Raw genomic sequence first — 27,592 nt, forward strand, 5'->3', positions numbered from 1 at the left:
CAGACTGGTAGATTACGAGGGAACCGCAACGGGAGAAAATCTTATTCATATTTACATTTTCATCTCTACACCTGGGTACCTACTTATACTTGGCAATCCTCAAATGACTGGAATACTTGATTGGCCATTACACACCTCCATCCTACCTACCTCGAGCCGACCTACTGACTATCTTTCCCTTGCACATAACCGGTTTCTACATTCAGTGACTCTCTTCCTCCTTTCCTTCCATCTAAAGTCCACAAGCCATTTTTGGATGAGTCCTCAAATCTCAAAAGGTGTACATAGATATCCCTAGGTATGTGCTTTCCTTGATTCAAAAAGAAGAAACAGATCCTACTTCACCTAGCACAATTGACTTGTCCCTACGACTTGTACAACACCTCAACCTTCTTCTTTTCTCTTCTCTTCCATCCATTCATTTTCTTCCTAAATACTGTATTAATTATTCTTACAGTCCTCTTATTCTTTGTTGATTTTACTGGAACGGATGAGAATACAAAATACCTCTATACAATACCTTGATTGTTGCCTAATCACATATCGACAAATCCCTCTTGATCGTGGGATAGAGGGGTAGAAAAGCCAAACTTTCCAGTTACACCTATCGCAAACATCGAAAGGTCTGCTACATCCCTTCAACATCCTCTCACAAAACGAGTGAACATACTGAACACATTCAGCTCCCGCCCGCACAACCCGAAAATCCTTTGCTTTTGCTCTTGCTTCGTCATTGGATCCTGACATTGTATAACAACGACGCATTTCCCTTTTTTGAGCACTTTAAGCCAAAAGAGGTACTTGAGTGCGTGAGGCTTCCAATACGAGTGGTCGCAAAACGTATATCTATCCGCTTTCTTCTGAGAGAACTCATTTGCGAGAACTCATTTGCTGACCTCTCCGAATTAGAACCTCTCCCTCTATTTTCGATATCAAGATGACGTTTCTCTCGACGACTTATCTCATCCCCGGCATATTGCTCAACCCCGCATTCGTATTACACCTCATAAATACCTTCGTTTCGCATCTCTTACCACCTCCTCCGACGATATCAATATCTCCACATCCGATATTCGAAAGTCTTGGCCCACTACCAGGTTCGCAATGGGCACTTGATATGCATGAAAATGATGCGTTGTGTTGGAGATATACAGCTGTCATGGTGGTTATTCAAATGTGGATATTTGGTCGGGTTAGTGGTAACAGGATCTCGATGAAAGATGCCAAAGCAGGTAGAATAGAAAGGGAACGAGCACGCAGAGAACGAAGTGCTATGATTGAGGCCGAATCAACATCTGCGAAATTAACAAATGGGCTGGATGGCACTTGTGAAGTAGAGAATGGTAGGTTAGGAAAGGCAGACCTACTTAGACGACATAATAGAGTATTAGAAGCTAGTGATGGGAGTACTACGGAAACGAGCGAAGAAGAGATCATTGTATAATGCTGAAAACTTTTACGATCCTGGCTGATATGGCGTTTTTGGAAGGGACACAATAGATGGAAACTGCAAAACGAGCACAATTATTGCATGGGTAGAAATGATTGTTACGAATTTCATTACGGTTTGGTATTGTTGTTTCTCCGGTTGAAGGGAACATGCACTGAGGAGTTAATTGGAGCTGATACCTAAGAATAAAGCATGGTCTATCGCATTCAACGCATATCGTTAAATTTTGCCTTTTTGATGCGATTGTCCTGTTGGACAGTGAATGGCATTCCTTGCCGAAAACTATGGTTGAATATATACGCCAAATCTAGATGGACTCACTATTTCAAGGATTCAATGGATGAGTGTAAATACCGGAGAAGAACATAGTATCTCTTGAGCCTGAATAATCAATGCGGCTACATGCATGCCTTTGATTGGTTTTCGACCATTCCGAATTCGAGACTAGGCTCTCGGTGATCTGGGCCTTTGAATGGGCTACCAGTTTCTGAGCAAGTATTTGGATAGTCACATAGCTTGTCAGTACATTAGACACTAGTTCAAGAGCGAACTATCACCTCATCTTTCCGGTTATTCTGGACCAATTTTTGTTTTCCAAGTTACCTTAGAAACTGTCCTGACTCAAGGCACCAGTACGGTAATGTGACGTTCATTCTCAGTCAACACCTTTGAAACCCACTCACAATATCTCACCCATGTCACAATATGCTCTTCTAGGAGAAACCTTGAGGGGGGACGTTGAGACTTCTGAAGATACAGAGAAACTTAATGATAGGAATGCAACTCGAGATTCGACTCTACTCGTTTAGTCAAATTATCTGGCAATCCGTATCCAGATCTTGGAAATGGAAACACTTTTGAATATCGTGTGTTGTCCCGATCTCGAGCATATTCAGCGCTTTGGAATATTTGCGGGGGTCTCTCAATTAATCTCTCTCTCCGTCTTCTACCGTCCGCGCGCTCTCTCTCTGCCCAGAAATTGCTCCTTCGATAGGCTGGTCTCTCATGTGTTTTGCCTAGTATGATGAAATGCCGTGTTGTAGTCAAAGCCAGACAGACGTGCTCAGGAATGGATGCTTTATCGTTGCCCGAGGGAAGTCACATTCAAGAGTCAATCTTAATACTCATTTGGCCAATCTACGAGATCTATCTATCTAGATTTTTTTTCCCCCTTACAGATTGATCTCTCCATGGCTGCGGTGAACAAGAAGGGCTCCAATAACACTGCCACTTATCAGCTACATTGCATTCGATGAAGAGATTCTAAGCCATGATGAAGGCCCCAATCCAGATTAAGCAAAAGTAATTGATAAGTCTCAAAATGATCAAATGGTATGCTATTCTTCAGGGTGGAGATTAGGCATGAGTGATTCATCATTCGTGCCTCTTGTTTCTGTCGCGCTTTGGGCTGTAGTGTATGCCAATTAAGGAACCACCTTACACCTCTATGTTCTTTTAGGGCGTTGATAAACCTTCTTATGACAACAAGTTTTCTTCATCTGGTTCACAAGATAAACTGTTGAGTCAGTCAGTATGTATAATATCCGCAATCACAGTCGGCTTTGCGGGCAATGGCAGAGTTGCATTTACCCGCCCAATTTATCCAGAGAGCCTTGATATTGCTATTAGTTTTACCTAGGTAATACAATCCGTATATTATAGGGTCTAATCTAATTTAATAGGTGAAAATTGATCGTCTCACTGCATTGCGGGGTGCATGATAGACGCTGTACCTAGAACACTAATATCTTGTGACTATCAAACTTCAAAAAGGGGTACCGTGGATGATTCTTACCTGCGGGGAACATGCAATAACGCCTATATTCAATATCGCCCGGACAAATGGACAGGGCAAAATATCACCCAATTCGTTCATTGATGAATGGAGTGACATTCAGTAATTACTAGGCTGATAGTTCGCCTCCGTCGCCGATTTTCACCATGTATAAAGTAAGATAATTCTCCCCATCAAGTTCAAGGATCAACATCAACCATTCGAACCTTTTAATCATCACGCTTAACATCTTCATATTCATCATGGTATCATACAAAGCTCTTCTCACTACTTTTGCTGCTGTTACGAGGGTCCTGGCATATCCAGCTAATTCAAGTCTTGAACTCGTCGATCGAAGTGGGACGCCTAGCTCTACTGGAACCAGTGGTTCGTATCTCTATTGCCCCGATTAATTCTCTTCATGTTGATCTCACTGATTAGGTGGATACTACTATTCCTTCTGGACAGACGGTAGTGCAGATGTTACTTACACAAATGGTGCTGGTGGCGAGTACAAAGTCCAATGGTCAGGAAATGGCAATCTTGTTGGTGGAAAGGGCTGGAATCCTGGGAGTGCTATGTTCGTTCAAATATCTACTTGCTATTCCATCACGACTATGACTATTACTTTTGCTGACATTCATCTCAATTACCCATAGGGCTGTTACCTATAGTGGCACGTATAGTCCAAATGGCAACAGCTATCTTTCCCTCTATGGCTGGACAACATCGCCTCTTATTGAATACTATGTTGTCGAGAACTTTGGCACATATGATCCAAGCACTGGAGCTACCTTGAAGGGTACCGTGGTTAGTGACGGAGCAACTTGTAAGTCAACATAGTCTCATACCTAGCCACGCAGTGACTTATAGTAACAACTTCCAGACAAAATTTATCAAACCCAACGCGTCAATCAGCCATCTATTATCGGTACTGCTACATTTTATCAATACTGGTCTGTTCGACAATCGAAGCGAACTGGTGGCACCGTAACAACCGGAAATCATTTTAATGCTTGGAAAGCACTAGGAATGAATATGGGTACTTTTGATTACATGATAGTCGCAACAGAAGGTTACTTCTCCAGTGGATCATCCGATATAACTGTCGGAAGTTCAACAGGAGGTGGTGGGAGTGGAACTACTACCACTGCTCCTGCTTCTTCTCCTACAACATCACCAGGTGGCACCGTAAGTTTAATCTTGACTGGAACTTTGAAAATGTCAAAGACTTTTTACTGATACACGATGTGATTTAGTGCGGTGCTCTATACAGCCAATGTGGCGGAGTTGGATTTACGGGTTCTCAATGCTGTGCATCCGGGACTTGCAAGTATATAAATTCTTATTATTCTCAATGCTTGTGAGATATGGCATTTCTTTGTTTCAGCCTCAGAATACCCAGTGGTGGATTTTAAGAAGATGTTCCCAACCGACTGTCCTGTCTTGAAATTGGTCGTTCCATATTGGTGCGGAAAAGCAACGAAAACTATCTGGAAATGTTTGTTCACTTAATCGTGTCTTTCCAAGGACCAACAAATATCAAATCTGTTTTCCTGGAAAATTTAGTGCCTTTTCCTTCCTTTCAGTCATGAGAAAAGCAGCATAGCTTGCCATTGCGCCCTTTTATGACAAGTTTGACAATCATCACCCTTCATTCTGTGAATTGCCCAAACTTTATATCCAATGCCACTAAAATGACTTCACCAGCGATTCCTTATAAATCTTCTCATTTGCCTCAATGTTTTATCCGGAGTGTATCGTGTATTTTATTTTTCAATCAGATTAGAGTATTCATTACTGTCAGGGCAGACTCATGAATCACATGCCATGGTTAATCGAGCAATTTGTGATCGCAAGCGAGATGGGAAATTAGTCAACATTCATCTAGAAGCTGCCCAAAACCAATTAACTCAAATCCACCAAATAACCGATTTCGTTGATAGTCCTATGTTGCTTGTCTCATAACGAACGAAATTCCCCTGCAATCGAAGAATGAAAAATAAAAACCCGTGTTCAGGCCCAGCATCCGCCGAATCCATTCTTAATCAATAAGACATTGATGAATTGCAGCCAATAAGAAGCTGCAAAACGATTAGCAGGCTTGACAAAAGTCTAGAAAGAATGAAAAGAATGATATCTTACTTTAGAAGCAATATGGGATTCCTGAAATGTAATTGCAGTAGTGAGGGCATGGACCACTACCAATCTGCACAATTTGCCCGCTAATAGCGCATTGTGACTGCATTTCCGTCAGCATTTGATGATACATCAAGGAATGACAGAGTATGTGTGTGACTTAATAAAACTTACAATGCCATTGCCTGGAAATCCGTTTACACGAGGTCCCGAACAGACATATTGACCGAACGGAATACTGCCTCCATTGAAGGGGCATCTTCTAACTTGCGCAGTGGCACTGCCGGCAAGGAAGGCCAAAAAAACTGGGATGTAGAATTGCATTTTGAATTTTGGACTGAGCTCCTAATGAATGGCTTTTTGATATGAATTGTGTGATTGAGGTCAAGGATTGTGTGATGGATGGCTAGACGAAGCGAAAGCTTGCAACATATATAGGGCAAAGTTGTTCGCTATCCCTTACTTCTTGTAATTAAAATACTCTATTCTCATTTTCTGAGCTTTCTGCATTCTTTGCATTTTGTTCACGAGAGTACCACATTCTTTTCTCCCTTTTCCGAGATCACACTCAGAAAGTGCGCTTTTTTACTCAAAGCTTAGCTTAGAGCTGATCTCATTTCCAACACAGTCAATGATGGGCCACAGGAATGCTTCCGCCAGGGCCATGAGTATCATATGCGATTGATGACCTGTTATAGTGACATGTTTCAACGTGAATCACTTACTATTTACGTAACTATAGAGTCGATCTCGATGAAGTTATGTCGAATGAGCTAAGGGCGGTAGTATAAAATGCAAAAAAACATATCCGGCTTGGCAAAGAAATGATCTCTCTTCATTTGTCATTGAAGGTTTTAAAGACTTCGATGCATTCCTGATGCCAACCCCCAGATCAAAGGAATGACTGTCTCTTCTATTACACATGCAAGGACTTCACAGTGGAGTCAGCGATCATCAAGTCAAGGAATGTGTACGAATGATCAGCCCTATTTTCTCGTTTTCATTCACGAAATCGAAATGTGCTGCTTCAGAAAGTATTTTTGATGTGGGATTGCAAGTAAATATCTTTTGATTTTTAAGATACATTCAAATGAGTCAAGTCTCGACATATCTAACCAAAAGTGAGTATCTATGTAGCTTTAGATACATCATGGAGATCATATCATGTCCTTTCCATTTTTGTGATGGCCTAACTACATTGATTTAATCTTTACTGAAGAATAAATCATGATACAGCTATTGCAGCGATCCAGCCAGCAAGCAGTGAAACTGCAGAAAAAAGCTGCAAGTGCTCATCTTAATTTACAAGGACTAGCTAAATTTTCTCCAACAACAACAAATTATGGTCACTATAGATGTGCACGTGGGGGTGAAGTGTTGAAGGGATATTATGATAGGAATGCTTGTAAACATTACTGATTTTTATTTCCGCGGAAATTATGTATTGACTGGTGTTGAAAGATAACATTCCAGTAGGACTGCAACTCATGTACTAAAGGTTATCTTTTTTCCCTGAAAAGTTGCATGTTTTATTTTGCGGTATACGGAGAGCTACTGCTCAATGGTAAACGGAGGAGAAGTGATAATCATAACAGGCTTAAAAGAGGACCAAGGTATTTAAAAAGGAGTCCACATTGACCTCAGCAAACACCTCGTTCTCGAAGAAGTCGTTTTTCAATTAAGCCTCTAGATTCCAACTTCAAATGGTGGTGTGGACTTTCTGTAAATCTTCAATCAAGTAATGGTCATAGGCAAAGGGGGTAGCCTGAAAAATTTGGCCCCAGGCTTTTCCGTACTCTAATGGCAAAGCTTTCCTTTTTGTCCTTCATCCAAGGGCTAGTAACCTCACGGGGATTTCTTTCAATAGTTTGATTGTTCATAATATATAGTAATTTATAAAGCAAGCAAGATATTTCCTTGGACAAAATTCGATGGCTTTGTTTTGTTACTGCTTTGATTCTCCTTTAAACTTCTGTTTCGGTACCTTTCAGTCACCGCCCTTTTCTCAATTTTTCCTCAGGGTTTTTCTCATCATTTGTCTAGCGCCACGTTCTTATTCCCCTCCTTACAAATGTTTACCCATACTCTCATATCAACCTTTATACTCTATCTTAACCCGTTATTTCATTACATTAATAATCTCTTCCCAATTGGGTTGGGTGATGTATTTGGTGAATGAGTGGACCAAATCGGGAACTTTATTCAGATTATCAACACGCTCGCTTAAGAATTGAAATGTTAAATGTTAAATAGCATCTCGCTAGCAATGGATTTCTTTTTCGGGATTTCGAGATATATCAAATTGATGTGGCTCCAGACAAAAAAATGGAGAAAAGATCCGCCCTGATATGTGATAAGAATCAGTAATTCGTTATATAGAATCCCTGGAGTAGGACTCTTATACTTTGGTGGTAAATTCTTACAAATAATGAAAACTCTTATTTACAGCAAGTCGTTATCCAGAGTGAAAGCGGATTGTGCTTTTTAGATTTCTAGGCGATTGCGTGTAGGCTTAGTGGTAATATAAATCGGGGCCTCTCTCGCGACCGACAGAAAAAACCGAACACCAAAAATCTACACCTTAATTAAATTTTTATAAATAAACAATGTTTCAAGATAATCTCTTCAAGTCTGTAATGGTAGCTATCTGCTAGTCAATGACTTTTATTAGAACATTTAAGAGGATTTAAAACACAGATTAAATTAATTTTGAATTTTGAAAAAGATTCATTTTCAGATTTTCGTTTATTTTGCAGGTTTGGTGTTCGGTTTTTCTGTCGATCGCGAGCCTCTGTAAAGTATCTTGTGGGGTCGGTGCTTACCCGGCTCGCCTGGATACAAGAATTGCTTGGTATTATCAAAATATCGGTATATGTTAACGTTCTTTCATCGAGATAGTGAATTCTTGTTTGGATTTAGTGTAAAAATATTTCCGGTAAGCATGCTAATACTCCTAAGGTCAGTGATGCCTGCTAAAATCCGTATCAAATTCTCCTTTTTCTCTTTGCCAGCCGTCGATAATACCAATAAGCCAGTCCGTTATTCTGCCCAAGCAGAAAAATGACGTTTTAGCGTAGTCTCCTGATTGCCATCTGCCACAACATATCGTAACTAATGATCTTCGAACAATTTGATTTAGTGCGATGAATTGTAATTCATGATTATCTAGTGCAGTTTAATTTGTGACTCGTAGCACGAGACGAAGGGTAACCTTACGAGGGTGGATGATGTATCTGGGTTGGCTCTACGTAAGCGAAATAAGAGGCGGGAAATGAGTCCTCTTTCAAAGAACTTCTTAATTGAATTATAAATTTATTTCAAGTCAAATACTAAGTTTTGAAAAGATCATACGAAAATTTGAGCCTTCTTTATATGAGCAGTAAGAGCTATATGTATCTAATACAGTATTGAAGAGAGATTCGAATGATCAAAGTCCTTCTGAATGGTACTTAACTTCCGCCTCTTATTTCGCTTACGTAGAGGTTGGGTAGTAAAGAGCCCGTCAAGATCTTAGCGGCTTGGCATTCAGCCCTTTTCCCCTAATAACTGAAGCCTAGGTGTTTCTCTTTACTTATAAAGCATCATCCTCTCTTTCTACTTCTAGTCTTCTCTTCCCAAATTATCGAACATTATCTTTCTTCGCTCCGATTGTATCTACTGTAACCGTTCAAAAATGCAGAGATCTAATGCTACATTGGTCGACGGCCTCTCTAGTAGCGGAGCAGATTACTCGGCAGGCAACATGGCCACAGCAAAGCTACCCACCAAAGAGAAAATGTGCTCTGATTCAAAGCAACAGAAATCAAGTTCATCTCAACATTCCGACGATTACACATTCGATGGTTTAACGGGATGGAGGCGGTTCCGAATGTTGCGTCCTGGTCGAGGAATGTATTATGATATTCGCCGTCGACTACCATACTACCAGAGTGACATTTCAGATGCTGTAAATTACCGCACTTTTGCGAGTACTGTGCGAATGTACTTTGTAAAGTTCGAGTCCCCAAGAGAGTCCTTTTTTAGAGATCCATGCTAACAATGTGTAAAAAGCCTGCTTCCTGCCTTAGCCTACACTTTGGATATGAACCGCCGAACTAGTGGTTTTTACGGAATCAACGAATCACTTCTTTCATCCGCTCTTGCGGCAATGATGTTCAGTACCATTGCCGCACAGCCCTTGACTATCGTTGGTATCACCGGTCTGATATCATTGTTCAACTACACCATTTACGACATCATCAAGATGTACGATGCCTCTATATATCCCCAGTTCATGGCTTGGACTGCCATTTGGGCTGCAATTTGGCATTGGCTAGTCGCCATCTGGAATCTTTGTGATTACATGCGTTATGTCACCGATTTCTCTAGCGAAGCCTTTGGCATGTATGTTGGCATTGTTTATATGAGTGAGTTCTCCAGTATTTTCCTCTTTCAAATCTGACACTGAGTGTTAAATAGTTAAAGGAGTCGAGGAGCTAGTCAGTTTGTTTGATACGTATGGAAGTGTGGATGGGTACCTAAGCTGCGTTATTGCTATCCTCTATTTTGGCACCGTATATGCCTTGGAGAAGCTTGGCCGTGGAACGCTGGCAAAGCCATGGGCTCGAGGTGTACTTGCTGACTACGCATATCCCGTGAGTTTCAACAAAAATGTCACCTCAAGTCGTTTACTGATAGTCTTTCCAGATTGCTACCATTTTCTGGGTTGGATTCTCTCACATTCCAGGAACAATCAAAAGAGCAAAGATCAGTGTTCTACCCATTAGTCGCTCCTTCTATCCGACGCAGCCTCGAAATTGGCTTATAGATTTCTGGAATCTCGATGCAAAATGGATATTTGCCGCGATGCCCTTTGGATTCTTAATTATGCTTTTATTCTATTACGATCATGTTTGTATTTGTTCCTCGGATCTTCGCTCAGAGTTGACTTTTAAAATAGAACGTCAGTAGTTTAACTGCACAAGCAAAGCAATTCCCTCTCAAGAAGCCAGGCGGCTTTCACTGGGACTTTTTTCTGCTCGGCTGCACAACATTTATTGCAGGAATCCTAGGTATACCGCTTCCGAATGGCCTTGTTCCACAAGTAAGTTATATTCCACCATTTGAAGACATCAATCTCTGACCTTATTGGCAGGCACCTGTACACACAGAATCACTCACACTCTACGAAACCGAAGTGAAGATTATTGTTACCGAAGAAGGCACGGATAACGAAATCCGTCGCCCAATTGTCAGAGCCGCAAGTGTAGTTGAGCAGCGCGTTTCGCATTTTTTGATGGGTCTCGGCATAGTTGGCACCATGACTGGGCCCCTTCTAATCGTGCTGCACACGATGCCACGCGCACTGTTTAGTGGTGTCTTTTTTGTCGTCGGTGTAAGATGCATACTTTTTTTTTTACACACTCCTTCCCCTTTGAGATCTCCGTTCCTATTTAAAGTTATCTAACCACGGATCAATACAAATAGTGGGGTTCAATTGAGACCAACGGCATAACGCAGAAGCTACTATTTCTCTTCAGTGAACGCCGCTTCATTCAGAGAGGAGAGCCTCTTCTCCGAGTCAAAAGGAGCAAGATTTGGCTCTATTTACTGTGTCAAATTATTGGTGTGGCTGCCCCAGTGGCAATCTCACTAACTATTGCTGCGATCGGTATATTTCCATCGCCCGACGCTTAAGAATTTCAAGACCACTAACAACAATCTTTCTGTATAGGCTTTCCAATCCTAGTCTGCATTCTCATCCCCTTCCGATGGGCCGTAATGCCACGCTTTTTCACTGTCGCAGAGCTCGAGATTATGGACGATTTGACAGCCAATAATGAAGTCGTCTTGGCAAGTTTAGGCGGTGCACCGAAACTTCCCGAGAAATCGACGCCGGAGTAGTATAATTTAGAGGGAAGATTTGATGAAAGAATGAGTGGGATGCCAAGAAATAAGGAGGGTAGCCATCATCGTTAATTCGAAACGGAGGAGTGTGTGAGATATAGGGAAATTCATTGGTTGAAGGGTGAAAGGACCTGAATAATTCCCTTCGTTGTTGCATAAGAACCGCAATCGAATTAGAATAAACATGAAATGTATTTCTAGACGGAATTCCTCTATAGTGGTAGATTCTTGCACTTAACGCAATTGTTTCTATCAACTCGCTTCAAAATCGACTTTTAACCTAGAAAGAATGTAAAGCTCAATTTCCTCTTGTACATTAAAGCAAATATCAAGCTTCATGCGAAAAAGTGATTTAGATACTCCAATTTATACTTAGGATTTGAAAATAAGAAAGGAAGTAGAGAGGGGAGATGAAGGAATGCGAGCTCTTCCTCAAGCCTTCACGCAGCGATATTTGAAAGGGCATCTCTTGATCAAGATAACATGTTATCAAATTCGTAACAAACAATCACGCTTTATATTTAAAATTAGATCTTTAATGAATCCAAGCCTTATATATTAACGAAGAGGCAAGTAAACTGAGTCAAGTGGCAGATGGACGTGCTCGCCTTCTCACGTACCGGCAACACAACTCTCCGCACAGACAATCTTTGTCGAGGCCCTTCCAATACTCATGTGAGTAGTCTACCGTAATCTCCTCTCCAGCTTCAATTCTTTTAGAGACCAAGACAATACGTTCAATTCCCAGCCAGTAAAATTTCTGGAATTGGCTATTCGGCGCGCATGAATGGTTGACAAAGCGTGTGTAGTTACCTATTCAAAGAAATCTGTTAGACATAGACGAGACAATTTGAGGCAAAAATTAACGGACCCATTCGTCCTTGGTATATTTGGTACTGATTCTCGGTGCTCTTGCTCTGCATTACATCTTTACCTTCCAATCCCTTGGTAACCAGTCCTACGAATTCGCCAATTGCCGAACCGCGAGCAAATTCCTAGGGCGCATATTTGTTAGCGGAGCTTTGAATAAGGTGAGACTATGCTAGCACGGTACTTACGCTGCGTGCGATAATGCCGTTGTTCATTCCCCGTGGAGTACGAAAAACCTGTACAGGAGGTGGTGCCTTGCAGCACCCAAACAACTCTGGAAAACAGCGGCATTCATTGACAGAAGAGTTATTCGATTGCAAGCATCCGCATTCATGGCAAGATACCGTACTAGAATTATCCACCATACGCGGATCTTCATTACCCCAAGCAGCTTCATCTATTACGGACTCCTCAATGTGCGAAAACTCAAAATCCGGGTCCCACTGTGTGTAGGTGGATTTGAGCGTAACAGGTTTCGCTGTGTCGCAGACAACCCAGTCATGTGGATGTCCAGTATATGCCGATTGAGATTCTATGCCTATGAATTTTAAGAGTTTGCGCCATTCGGGATGTATTGTATCGGCTGCTACTTCTAGGCTAGATTGAAGTCGTTCGAGCCTTGTTGTGAGATTCTTTTCGAATCCTACACGATATTTGCAGAATCTATAAATTCCGGAGCCAGCAAAGGCCAAGCAGGCCCAGCCACCTGCATCCTTGATTTCTCTGTATCCTCGCCAGATTGCTCTGCCACATGTCAGTTATTGTTTCGTAATATCGAGGGATTTGATAATATCATTGGTGCCAAAGTGAGTAATTACATAAATAATGCGATCATCGACCTTGGATGTGGAAACCTAGACATGAGGTAATACGCACAGTCTGTTCCTCAGCTCTTTTTCTGACCACTTGAGGATTGCACAAGCCTCCCGGAGAGCAAGCATCTTGGTCTCTGTGTTAGATAAAAATGGGTTCTGGATTCCGATTTCTTTGACTCGATAATCAAAGCAGTCAACCCAATGAGCTTGAATAATCGTTTCCAAGGAGCGACAACGGCGTGTTACTGTTGTGATTTTTAAACAAAGCGAGTTAATGGCTCGAAAAGTCTATTGAAATGTCAGGAAGCCGAACTGGATATTAAGTCATCAGACGAACCTCAATATTAGGCCCGCCACGTGCGATTATTGGTACACAGTCACTGTCCTATTGAAAATCATTAGTCCAGATGTAAAATATAATAATTGGGGGTTTGAGGCTGGAAATACTAGCAAAATTGGGGCAAGCTCAACGTTACTGTATATCTGTTTCCATACTCCAGCAACGAACTTTTCAACCGAGGATGGCTGCAGTTGATGAATGCCATGGTCATTCCTCTTCTTTCTCTGAGGGAACACTCGAGACTCTGTCTGCAATTGTCTAGTTGAGCTGCCTGTCTGGGATGATATACTAGAGTCATCTGGCATCTCATCACAGGCGCCTCTTTTTATCGTTAGTCCTCCAATAGTCTTCCGCCTTTTCTCAAGGGAGGAAGTTTGGTGAATGCTGGGCAGCTCGGGCACTTTGTGGGATGATTCATCCCCCTCCATTATCGTATGGTTAGGCAACAGAGGAGGACATGTAGACACAGGTATTGTGCATTGTTGGTTTAAACATCCTTGTGCTTCTGTTCGATCTAGAGAAATTGAGCCCTAAGCCTCGTTTTAGAAATTTACTGATGAAATAATTGAATAGATGCGGACTAGATCATTTATCTTACTAAATAAATTGGTTGGGACTTGCGTCCCCCAAGTTCATCCTGTGGCACAGATGGATCGATGCAGATCTCAGCATGTATCTTCAGATAAGTGGATTGTTGAGGTGGCAACGAAGCTAATGAAGCGTTCAATTCGACAGTAAAGTCGTGGCGTAGGATGGTGACTAGGTCCTGAATTGCTTTAGAAGGTACCATGGCTATAACTTGAGGTCATGAATAGAAAATGCCAAATGATCAATAATTGTACGTCGCTACAGCAATGATTCTACCTAGGCAAAGCTAGAAAAGAAGGTGAAGATATAATCACGTGATCATCATCCGCTCGGACCTCGACTTGAAGTCTGATCCTCAGAGCTATACGGAGGTCGCGGTCATTTTGAAAGAGATTTTCTCATTTATAGAGGCTTTACAGAGCAGTATCCTGTATCATTTACCAAATAGAGTGAAATAAGAGAAATTAGTAGTTCAATTATAGTATATGCCTCTAAATTACTCCTTATTATTATTATTATTATTAAAGATATAAAACTTTCTTTTTTTAAATAAAATTATATAAGTTAACTATTTTATTATATTTTTATTTTTTCTTAATCTTTTAAATATCCTTCTAAATACTTGTTTTCTTTTTTTAGTTTAATAACTTTTTATATATACTTAGGGATTTTGTTAATTTGTTTTTAAATACTATCTTGAGATATATTATATTAATAATTTAGTTAATATGATTTATTATCGAGTAGTCTATATTATTAAGTAGTCTACTTTCATCTTAACTTATACTTTTAAATTCATAGTATTTAATAACAATTAAATCGACTAATTAAAACTACTAAGAATTTAATAATTTAATGTCTATTATATTATTTTAATAAATTCCTATATTATATTCTATCTTCTTACATTTATTATAATATTGATTAAAAAATACTTTTCCATTAAAATTTCCTTCTTTTGTATACTTATTATATTAAATTTAAATATCAACCTCTTATTAAAATAATATATTAAAAACCTCTTATTTAGTAAACATTTCTTCTTAATATAATTAAACAATTGATATATTAATACTTATTTAATACTTTATTTACTATTCAAAATATATAATTCTCTATACTTAAAGATAAATTCTCATAAATTAATCTCTTTATACAATTAATAATAAACTATTCAAGATTTAACTAATATAAATTAAAAAAGATCTAAAAGATTCATTAATTTGAATAAAAAAAAAGTAAATATATAAATTCAAATATCTAATTTCGAAAATACAACTTCAAAATTAAATAAAATTAAAACTATTCCTTAAAACTCTAATTCTATATTCTAAGAAATAATTAATTCTTTATATACAACTTTAAAAACTATAAAAAATTTAACCTTTAAAAATATAATTAATATATACTAATTATAACTTACAAATTTACTTCTATTATATCTTTCGATATTAATAATAATTATTACTATATATGTGTGTTGGGACAGGGATCATGTGACTACGCTAGCGTTGACGCTAGCGTCTTCCGACACTACAGCAATACGTTTCGTAGCCCTAGCTTTTAGAACCTCAAGCAATATAACAACAGTGTGAACCATAGTACTATATTGACTTCACCATCCCCATGGTGATACCAACAATGTGAGATTATAAAGCTTATTTTATCGAAATTATAGAATAACTATTCAAAATGTTATATTTCACTTATATATTTACAATCAATCAAAACCACTCCTTAATAAATTTAAAATCTTTATGAAAAACTCTTTAAAAATTATAAATATAATTAAAATACATCTTTAGTTTAATTTAATACTTTACAAATTAATACGTCTAAAGCTTTTCAATATTCTTTATATCTTTGAACTTAAGAATATAATTTACTATATCTTTTATATTCTTAAATCTAAATAAAAACTCTTTTAAATCTATATCAAATACAAATTAAACAATTACTTTCTTTTTTCAATTCTATAACTTTATAATAATTTACTCGAATTTCCATATAAAGAAATAAACCTTTTATTCTATATCGAAAAGTCATATAAGGAATATTATAAAATATAATAATCTTTTAAATACTTAATTCTTTATCTTTATAAATAATTTTAATAACAAAGAGTATATAAGCTTCTTAATTATTCAGATTCATTATAAGTTATTAATAAAACATGTATTGAAAATGAAAAATATAAATTAAAATGAAAATGAAAATGAGCTATTTAATATCATAGACTACTCGATGATAAATCACATTATTACTTTTTTAGTTCTTCTTTTGTTATTAATTAGTGTTTCCTTTTTAATGGTTTTTGTTTTCATTTATTACTATATAGGTTTAATAGTATTGAGATTAGAAAAGTTGTCCGACTATAATAATTTAAGAATTTAAAAGAACTCGAATATTTTTATTTGATAATAAGAGAAATGTGTAAATATATAATCTATTATAATTATAGTATTAGAAGATTCTTTTTAATATTTTTTATAAACAATAAAAATGAAGGATTTAAAATGTTTTATTGATATCGATATTAATTAATGACTTTTATATCAGGCTTATAAATATATACTTTTATAGTCTTTATATTTTTTCATTTAGACTTTTAATTCGAATAATTAAACTTTTTAATTAGTATTTGTTGGTATTACTATGAGGATGATGAACTCCATATAGTATTATGATTCATATTATTGTTATATTGCTTGAGGTTCTAAAAGCTAGGGCTATGAAATATATTATCATAGTATTGGAAGATGCTAGTGTTAATATTAACATAATTATATAATCTCCATTCTAATATTAATAACTTTCTAAAGTTGCTGGATTGTATTCTTCTAGTTAATATCTCTTTTGCCTATATAACTATTTATTCTTTTAATCTCTTTTAATTTATTCTATAATTTTAATCTTTATAGTATTATTGTTAATTAGGTCTTTAAGAGTTTGATATAGCTTGGATTTAGTTATTATATCTATAGGATTAGAATCTTTATTAATTTATTTAATCTTTATAATCTCTTATATCTTATATGCCTTTTGGATTATTATTATATTAGTTATTAGTATTTTTTTATTAATAATTTTAAATTTTATAAAATAATTATAAAGTGATTTGAAGTTAATATATATAATTAATAAAATTTTATAATTTGAGAAGATCTTATTGATTGTGTTTTTAATTATTATACTAATATTAAAGTCTAAAATTATACTATAGAGTTCTAATATTAATATATTTTTGATAACTTTTTTATATTTGATGAATAACTAATGAATGATATTAGCTTTGTTATACTTGTTTATTAGAACAATAATATATCTAATCTGAAAGAATAAATCTTTATTATTAATAAAGGATATATTGATAAATATAATTAATCTTAAAGAACTCATATCAAATGGAACAAATTGTAAGCCTTTTTTTGAATTATTAATTTGTTATTAAATATGTTTATTAAAAGAATTGATATCTTTTTTGTATAGGATTAATAGTTTGTATAGTATAAGATAGTTTAAAAGCTATTTCTAATTAATATATTATTATAATATATACTTTTCAAGTATGTTGTATAATATATTAAATTCTTTATTGTTATAGACTCTCTTAGTTTTTTATATACTCTTTATATATCAAATAATTCTAATTTAATTAGATATAAGTTTTCATATTATTTCTTTTGATTAAGGTAAATTATATTATTATTTTGTTAAGTAATTGAATTATTATTGAATTTGAATAATATATTTAGTGTAAATGTCTTATACTTTTTTGTTATAAATTTAATATTATAAAGTTCTTTTTGTTTATAATCTGTAAATATATTATTTATTTATAATTCTATAATATTGAATGCTATATTGTTTTTGATTATATGTAGGAGATATGGATTATAAGTTGATTGTATTATTTTGAGAGTATTAATTCAATGTTTATAGTAAATTTTAAATTAGTAGTTATCTACTTTTAAAATACTATATAATAATTGTATTACTTATAGAATAAAACTTTTTAGAATGTTTTTCTTTATTAATAATTATATATAGAACTTTTGAACTAAATTTGATATTGATTATGTATATACTTATATAATATTATGAATACTTATAATTATCTTATTCTTAAAGAATATAATTATTATTATTAATATATTATATTATAAATAATTATATTAAAATAGCATCTTTTCTTTGATTCTTTTATACTTATATTATTAGTTAAGATTTTGAAAACGTTTTATTAATTTCTTTATTCTTTATTTTATTAATAAATTATAAACTGAATATTTTTATGTTTTTAGATATATTTGTAATCGTTACGAATTGAAAAACGTTATTTTCCATTATATTATTAACCTTTTTTCATTTTAATTTGATAAAAATCATTGATATTAAATTATTAATAAATATTATAAAGTAGTTTGTATACTTAATGTTATTGAGTTTATTATTATTTAGATGGAGAATATTAATTTCAATATTTGTTTCTTAAATTCAATATAATTAATATCTTTATTATTGTTTATAAATATCGGAACACATAACCAACAATGTGATATTATATATTACATTTTACCTCATATACATACGAAATGTATAAGTAGGGGTAGTATATATATATAAATATAATAATTCCCTTTTTATATAAAAAGAGTAAATAGAAATAAATAATCCTTTTATTTATATATATTTTATATATATACCTTATTAAGTCTGTTCAATATTGATTAATAATTAATTAAATTTAATTACAAAATAGTAAAATCAAATCTAATAAAAAGAAATATCTTTTAAAAAAACAAACAAAATCATATTAAATTAAATTTATATACAATTTATATAGAAAGATTAGAATATTATATTCTTCATACTATCTTTTCGAATAATATATTAAAAAGAGATTTTTAATTATAATTATAATTTCTTTAGAATAATTTGATTTATATCAATTCTATTTATATCCATTATACTTTTATATATATTATATAAAACATATTTAATATAATATAATATCAAATATTATTATTTAATATGATTTTTAAATCCCTAAAACATTTCTATATAAAGTAGATTTTACATTTTAAGGAAAACAATTAAACTTAAGTAATTTCAATCTTATAAAATTCTAAATAAATATTAATATTATTATATAGATTATCAATTTACAATTCAAATAATATAAAGGATAATAATTATAGGACAAATTTCAAAAGTAATATAAAAATTAGATTGAAGTTATTTTTAAAATTATATATTATAAAGTATTTAAACTCTTACGAATTCAATTTCTTGTTTATAATTTCCAAGTTTAATAATCAAAGAATAATTTCTTTATATAATTACAAGGTAATATTTTGATTAAAACATCTTTTAATAATATTATCTTTTCAATTATATTAATAAACATTCCATTTCTTATATATATATAAGATATAAATTATCTATATATATTACTTAATAATCTTATGAATATTTTAAAATAAAATGATAAGATAATTTCTATTATATAAAAATAGGAATATTCTTTTATACTTTTAAATTAAAAAAAGAAATCGATTATATATAATCACTTAATAAAAATAAAATTTAAGTAAATTCATTAAAGATTTGATTATTTATTTATACAAAAACTTGTAAATCTTTTAAATTGAGTAAAATATGATATTAACATTTGTATAATTAAAAAACTTAATAAATTCTATAAATATTATTAATTTCATACAAAATCCCCTAAATAATTAAAATTTATAATTAAAGATAATATTGGATTCAATTATTTTATTATTCTTAATATCTTTTATATTAATAAAAACCCAGTTTTATATATTATTAATAAGGTAATTATATATAATACTATAATATTTATATAAGATATATTTATTAAAATAATATAGAATACTATTCGAAAATGTTGGATTAATATATACCTAGGATTATTAAATTATATATTATATGATATAGGTACGAATTTTATATTCAAAGAATTCAGACCAAACTTAAAATCCCTTTAAATTGATATTCGAGAAGTCCTTGTTGAAGTTTATAATGTAATTAGAAAAGTTGAAAGATATTACTTCTTTATATAATATATATATAATATATTTAAAACTGAATTAAAAGATGACAATTTTGATAAAGAATCAATATTCAAATAATAATAAAGTTAGTAAATAATATTACTAATTTAAATGAATTTATTTTAATATTACTTATATATAAAGCTTATTCTTAAATGATATTATATAATCTATTATCTTTATTAATTTTAAAACAAGTAAATATATATCATTTTGCAATAAAAAAAGTATATAAAATTTATATAAAATAAATAATTCAAAATATATTTATTATTCAAAATAATCTAATTATATACAAAACATTTAATTTACTCTTCAATTTGTTAATATAAATATAAAGAGAAAGAAAAGATTGAATAGGATTATATAAATTACTTATAATTATTAATTAAAACTATATAATTGATCTCTCTTATAGCCTAATAGAATTTCATATAATAATAATAAACCCGTTTTATAAAGAAGAAGTACTTAAGGAAGATTAATTATTATTTATTTTAGAAATATCTTCAATAATACTTTTAAATATTGAAAATTCAATATTTTAAAATTACAAATTATAAAGTTTCATATAAATAATTAAACAAATATTTATATAAGCTTCTATTCAATATTTGATTTTTAGAGTAGAAATTCCTAGAATTTCATTATCTTATATAATTAATATTAATGATGAATATAATTAACTTCTTACAGTCATATAAAATGATTAAGATTTAATAGAGATATTTATTATAAAAAAAGAATAAAAGATATTGGATTTTATAATAGAATTTTATATAAAATAAATTATTATTATAAAAGATTTATTATTTGAAACTTTTTAAATATAAAAGATTGATAGTTTGATTGTAAAAGATATATTTGAATTTATTAAGTATAATTCTTTTATATATATTAAAAATTATTCAATTTATGTTTTGTAAATAAAGTAAAAGGATGTATAATAGATTCTTTGTATAAAAAGTTATATTTGATTATATAAGTGTATAATAATTTAGATAAAGAATTAATTCTAACTTAAGTATTTATAATATAAAAATCAAGTTAAAGAATCATTATAGCTTTAGCTTTTATATTAGTAAGAATGAATATCAAATTGATAATATAAGATGTTATATAAGTATATATATAATCAAAAACACTATTAAATCGAATCATATTAGCAAAACTCTCGAAAAAATTTCAGAATAAATACTTAGATAATATAATTATAATAGTTAAAAAACTATTATATAGTATTATGAAAGTAGAAACTTATTAATAAATAATATATTAAAAATATTATTAAAAAAAACTCAATATAATAATATTTTTATACAACCTTTATTTATTTATTATTAATATAAAAGATATATGATTTAGAATTATAGGAATATAAATAGATGATATATTTATTTTAGTAAATCAAGAATTCATGAATTTAGAGGATTTAAAACTTAAAAGTATAAATATCAAAGTAAAACTAAGTAAATACTTAATATATAATTCATTTTTAATCTTTAATAATTATATTATATAATAGAATGAAAACCATTTAATCTTTATATAAAAAGATTAAAAAAAGAACCTAACAAAAGTTATTAATTCTAAGTAATATTACAAATAAAAAGATTAAAGTATATATATCATAACAATTTATTAATTAGAAGTATTATATAATCTATCTATTATTATATAATATTAAAATCTATTAAATAATAATATCAAGATATTCAATAAAAAACTTAAACAACAAATAGAAAACCTTAATTGAAAATTTTTATTTATCCTTTTTATATAAGATTATATGAAATTATTTATTTTTATTAATAGGTTTTTTATAAATAATAAAGATTTAAATAGTCAAATAGGTTTTATTATTATATTAATAAATAAGGATATATTAAATAAGAATATATTTAAATTAATTAGGAATATTGTATATTATAATAATATGAAAAGCAAAAGAGTTATATATGATATATTAATTTATGAAATATATAATATAATAGAAGATATAGATATTAATTTTATAATAAGATTAATTCTATAAATTATTATTTTTAAATTAAATTAAATTAATATTCTAATTATCATCTGTACAGATTCGTACTTATTATATAAATATCTTATTAAATTGAATATAATAAAAAATAAATAATTTATAAATAATATAATAGTATTATAATAATTATATAAAAGAAAAGAGCTTATTAAAATTTAATAAATTAATAAATTTGATAATATTATTAATATAATAATGAAAGAAAATCTCAATAAAATATTAAAGAAATTTATTGATATCAATACTCTTATCATATATATTAAAGAAAAAGTAGAAAGAAAAAACGGAAAAGTGAGCATTCTAAAAACTTGAAATAAAGTTGTAGAATTATTATAGAATTATAAACAAAGCCCTACAATATTTCTATAAGGTTTCTCTAATTAAAACAAATTCAAATGAATATATTATTATTATTAAAGATTTAGTAAATATCCCCATAGGAATCCCTTAAGATTATAATAATATTCAGAATAAAGGAAATAAAGATTTTTAAATTAAAATATTAAAAAATAATTAATATAATGATATTTAAACTTTTAAAAACGATTATCAAATTAATAATATATTAGTACAATTTGATAAAAGTATTGAAAATAGAGATAAAAGAATTCTATAATATTTAGACTATTTACTATAACATTAATGAAAAGGTATCGGAATGGTTTTAGGAAGTATTAAAAGCTTTAAAAGAGGATATAGGGAAAGGAATATAAGAAATATTAAAAGGATAATAAATATAATTATATATAAATATACTAAAAGCTGGGTTGACATTTATATGATATATCAATATAAGCGGTCTAATTAGGAAACCTATTACTGTATATATTCTTCAGAGTGTTCGAATTAATTTCGATATTATAAATATAAAGAAATATAAGAATATATTTGATAAAGATATATTAAAGAATATTAATAAGGAAATAAAAAAGGTTAATATAGTAGGAATTAATAAAATATTAAATATTAAATTTATTATTATAATTAAAACTTGAAAGAGATATAATAAACTTATAAAGAACCTTATTTAAATTAATACTATCTTTTCAAATATAAAGATAAAATAATCTATAAACTAAGTTATTATATATAATATAAGGGTAGAATAGGTCGATTTGAAAAAGGGTTCAATGTAAAGAGGATTTGAGGCTATCTTTATAGTAAACAATCTTAAGATTAACCTCAATATAGATCATTTGTTTTGACTATATAAGAAAATTATTAGGGAGAAGGAAATATTATTTATCATTATTATTATACCCTCCCCGAAAACAGCAAATTAGGCTTTATCCGATGGTCTATTCTATAATAAAATATAACTGAAGATTAGTCTTTATAATATAATATATTCATCAAATCAGTATTATAACTACTAAGAACTTGAAAATTATAAATTATTTATATATATTAGATAAACAATATATAGCAATTATATGGGAATTTATTATTTAGATTAATATGAGAATAAAAGAATCGAGAATAAAGGAAAATGAAAATATACTAATTATAAAGGATATCATAGAGTATAAAATAGATATAGCTATTACAAACTAATGAAGAAATTCGAATATATAAAGCGAATGATATCTTTCACCCTAAATTACTTTATAATAAAAAACGAATACAATCAATTTAATACTTTAATATAAAGAAGTCAAGAATCCGGCGTCATTCTAAGTAATTAATTTACATTTACTAGTTTATATCAGTTAATATTATTTCAATAATAGAAGATGATATAATACAAACAATCTAGAATATTATCCCCGAATTAAGATTAAAGCCCTAGTATTATAGAAGCAAGATAAGAATCTACCTCGAGCAGCAATCCATTTAATAATTAGAACTAATCTCTAGAATCTCTATAATACTATATTAGAATATTATTATATTATAATATAATATTAATAAATAAAGATCTATAATAACTACATTTCTATATTATAAAAAGGTTGTATAATATTATATTATTATAGTTCAAAAACCTTGAATCAATCCATTTAATAAGTTTATTTATAATAATAATTAACAATAGTATTTTATTTACAAGTAAAAAAGCAAAACCAAAGTAATATTATATATAAACAAAATCTTAAATATTTATAAATGAATATCCAACACTTTTATATATAATCTTTATTTTATCTACCTTAAAATCCAGAGTGGGAATATTAAATGGTAAATACAAATCATTAATTTCTATAACTCTATTTTATTAACTAGATATAGAGCTATTGGATCATTAATCTTACTAATAATCTTTTATTAATTAAAAAATCTAGATCGAGAATATATAATTCTAAGCAATTTTAATCTTTATTATCTATTCTAAGGGGGAATAAAGATAATATTTATAGAAATATATAATAAGAAACTTATCGATTTTTGTAACCAATTCCTTCTTATATTTATTATTTTAAAAGAAATTATAATATAAAATAAAAAAATTCAAGAATTTATAATAAATCTTATTTAAACTTTGAATAGGATTCTAAATCAAATCTATTTCATTATTATCTACAAATACCTAGATTTAGGTTCGGATTATATTTCATTCCTTATTAAAATCGTAATATAACCATATACCTTTGAATTACCGCTAAAACCCCTATAGAAAGCCATAAATATAGACAAGTTTAGGAACAGCATTATAAACAATATGTCAAATATTATACTATTAGAGATAACAAATGAGATTAATAATTATATTAATAAGATACATTATTATTTACAAATGGCTATAGATAATAATATATTTATAGCGATTATATCTTCATATTCTAAGTTATATTAAACGAAATATTATATAACATTAATTAAACAAACTTAATTACTTTATCAGGAATACACTATTAATCCCTTTCCTAATCTCCATAAGGTTTTCAATAAGGTATAAAAACTAAAGAAAAAAATAATTTAGAATAAAATAATAAAATATTTTTGAAAAAGGATTGAAATAATAATAAAAAAGAAAAATAATATATAAACCTTGAAAAAGTAAGTTAAAAATAAGAATTATTTACTTAAAATAACGTTTTAATTCTTTAACCTTTATTAGAAAAATAAGATAATAATATTTAAAAATCATTTTTTTATATTATTACTAATAATAAGTCTATTTAATATAAACTAATATATAAAAAACCTTTTCAAATACTTTTCTATAATAAATATAAAGTTTCAACTAATTAAAGTATATTTTACTAGAATAGTAATAAGATTGAAATCCTATAAAACATTGAGATTATTAAGAATTATAAATTTTATTATCAAATTTATATTAAAACTTAAACTAAAAAATATCCATTATTATCACCTATTCTAAACCTGTATAGCCTATAAATACTACTTAAAGGTATTTAAAAAAGTATATACAATCCTTTTCTATAAACCAGAGAAAAATAAATAATAAATTATATTATATTATCTAATTACTCTTCTAAATATTCTAAAAAAACTTCTGAAAAAAATTATATTTAAATAATTATTTTATATTACGAAAATCTATAATTTCCTATTCAAATTTCAAATGAAAAGATAATTAGAATAAAATATTATTATTATTTTAAAAATATTTATTAAGCAAATTTATATAATATAAAATATTGAATTAAAGAAAATTATAAGTATATTTAATCTAAATATATTTAAAATCTTTAATAATATCTTATACTCTAAACTGATTTATATTTTAAGGAATAAAAGAATACCTATTTGAACAATCAATTTTACAATAAGCTTTTTTAGAATAAAACTAATAGTATTCAAATAGATAATTATATTAGTTTTTAAATGGAAATTCTAAATAGTATCCTCTAGGGCTTCCCACTAAATCTGATTCTTTTCTTATTTTATAATAATGAACTCATTAATATTTATACAAGAACTAAACAATATGTCAACATAATAGGTTTTATAGATAATATTAATATTCTTATATAAAGTAATATTACGGTAGAAAATATATATATTCTATATAAAGTCTATAAGAAATGCATATAATAGGTAGGACAATATAGTGTATAATTCGTTTTAGTGAAATATTAACTACTTTATTTCATTTGATATTTCAAACTCTATAATATAAAAGCTTCCCTTTAGCTTAACTTCATTATAATGATATTGAAGCCAAGTATTGGGGTATTAAATCTTTACCTAAATTCCAAGCTATATTGAAGAGAATATATTTAGCAAATAAAAGGAAAATTGATTAATCAAATGTTTATTCTATACAGAACTATAGCATTAACTTAAGAAATCAATTTATACTTATCTTGATAAATATACAAAATAGTAATACTACTTGTAATAACATATATATTATTTATATAGTATACCCTAGTGATTATCAAGATAATAGCTAAATTCATTATTCCCAATCTTCAAAGAGAATAGAATACTTGTTTCTGAATAATCTTTAATGTCTATAGAGTAATATTCATTTATATATTATATATAAAAGCCCTTACAAAACTTCTAAGTATCTATTTAAATAAGCTATAAGTCATGGTAAGATTCAAACTAAAAGGAATAGGTATACTGAAATTAATTCAGAAAGAATATAATAGAATATATAGAAGATATAAATCTGTAAAAAGATTGAAGAGAATTTGTATTATTTTCGGAAGAATGAAGTTCGAGTGGGCCCTGTTCAAACTGAAGTATAATAAGGTTATTGGGAATTGTAAACAAAAATATAAAATAAGAGAGGATAGTAAATAGATTTTATATTAAACAAATGTAATAATCTATTTTCGATTTCAAAGCATAGTAAATTAAATAACTATATAAAGAAATACTCTTTAAAATCATTATAAACCTAAAACGCCTATAACTCTGGATTACCGAATTAGTAGGGATCGGTTTAAGATCTATAACGGTTTTAAAAAAGGGATTAGTTTAGTAGTATTAGGTATTAAAATAGAAAAGATAGATTTAAAAGGTTTCCTTATAAAACGGAGAGTTCCAGGATATATACTAAACTATATATAATATAAATAAAGGAATTAGATTGTTAATCATATTATATTTTACTATATAAGTATAATATTATAATAGTAAAGGCTCTAAATTCAAGTGTGATAAATGTACAACTTTATATAAGATTTAAAATCACTTAAGGGGACAGCTATATAGCTTATTAAAACAAAACTATTTCTTTAGTACATATTTTCATTAGAAATATTAATATATAAATACTAAAAATATAAATCGAAATTATAAAAATAATCATAAAAATATAGCAACATTAATAAAACTCTATTAAACCTTAAACTTCATTTTCAAAGAATTGAGATGTAATTTTTATATTAACCTTATTATTATTATTAAAATTCTTCCCCTAAAAACTATATTATATTAATTAGTAATAATAATAAGAAGGATATAAGAAACAATTTATAATAATATAATATATATTAATAAATTGAATGAAAAAGAACGTAATAGATTCTATAACCTTGGTCTATTATATTTGTATAATAGTTTTAATGGTAACGGAAGTGCGATATAATCTTTTGATTATAATGTGTATAATAGTCTCAAATATATTAAAAAGATTATGATATTCGGGAGGAATCTTAGTGGGTTAATTGATATTAATA

At 29.7% G+C, this 27,592-nt stretch overlaps 5 protein-coding genes across 5 annotated transcripts; 3 read left to right on the plus strand and 2 right to left on the minus strand.

Moving 5' to 3' along the window:
* Positions 1 to 937: 937 nt before the first annotated feature.
* Positions 938 to 1,444, plus strand: EAF01_006860 (uncharacterized protein; the record flags this gene model as incomplete). Its single annotated transcript, XM_038915114.1, has 1 exon — positions 938 to 1,444. One exon carries the CDS (start codon positions 938 to 940, stop codon positions 1,442 to 1,444), a length of 507 nt encoding a protein of 168 aa, XP_038770069.1.
* Positions 1,445 to 3,487: 2,043 nt separating this feature from the next.
* Positions 3,488 to 4,591, plus strand: EAF01_006861 (uncharacterized protein; the record flags this gene model as incomplete). The annotated part of the gene is made up of 5 exons (XM_038915115.1): positions 3,488 to 3,611; positions 3,666 to 3,804; positions 3,884 to 4,053; positions 4,111 to 4,415; positions 4,484 to 4,591. The coding sequence occupies 5 exons, from the start codon at positions 3,488 to 3,490 to the stop codon at positions 4,589 to 4,591; spliced, it is 846 nt and encodes a 281-aa protein (XP_038770070.1).
* A 779-nt stretch (positions 4,592 to 5,370) lies between these two features.
* EAF01_006862 (uncharacterized protein) lies at positions 5,371 to 5,687 on the minus strand (the record flags this gene model as incomplete). The annotated part of the gene is made up of 2 exons (XM_038915116.1): positions 5,371 to 5,466; positions 5,538 to 5,687. The coding sequence occupies 2 exons, from the start codon at positions 5,685 to 5,687 to the stop codon at positions 5,371 to 5,373; spliced, it is 246 nt and encodes an 81-aa protein (XP_038770071.1).
* A 3,349-nt stretch (positions 5,688 to 9,036) lies between these two features.
* Positions 9,037 to 11,246, plus strand: EAF01_006863 (uncharacterized protein; the record flags this gene model as incomplete). Its single annotated transcript, XM_038915117.1, has 8 exons — positions 9,037 to 9,356; positions 9,414 to 9,769; positions 9,822 to 9,997; positions 10,050 to 10,253; positions 10,303 to 10,446; positions 10,498 to 10,737; positions 10,830 to 11,013; positions 11,077 to 11,246. 8 exons carry the CDS (start codon positions 9,037 to 9,039, stop codon positions 11,244 to 11,246), a joined length of 1,794 nt encoding a protein of 597 aa, XP_038770072.1.
* Positions 11,247 to 11,832: 586 nt separating this feature from the next.
* Positions 11,833 to 14,064, minus strand: EAF01_006864 (uncharacterized protein; the record flags this gene model as incomplete). Its single annotated transcript, XM_038915118.1, has 7 exons — positions 11,833 to 12,062; positions 12,121 to 12,244; positions 12,308 to 12,863; positions 12,996 to 13,222; positions 13,272 to 13,319; positions 13,382 to 13,804; positions 13,873 to 14,064. 7 exons carry the CDS (start codon positions 14,062 to 14,064, stop codon positions 11,833 to 11,835), a joined length of 1,800 nt encoding a protein of 599 aa, XP_038770073.1.
* Between the last annotated feature and the right edge of the window lie 13,528 nt (positions 14,065 to 27,592).

Source organism: Botrytis porri, assembly GCF_014898465.1.
Source record: "Botrytis porri strain MUCL 3234 chromosome Unknown BPOR_008, whole genome shotgun sequence".
NCBI lineage: Eukaryota > Fungi > Ascomycota > Leotiomycetes > Helotiales > Sclerotiniaceae > Botrytis > Botrytis porri.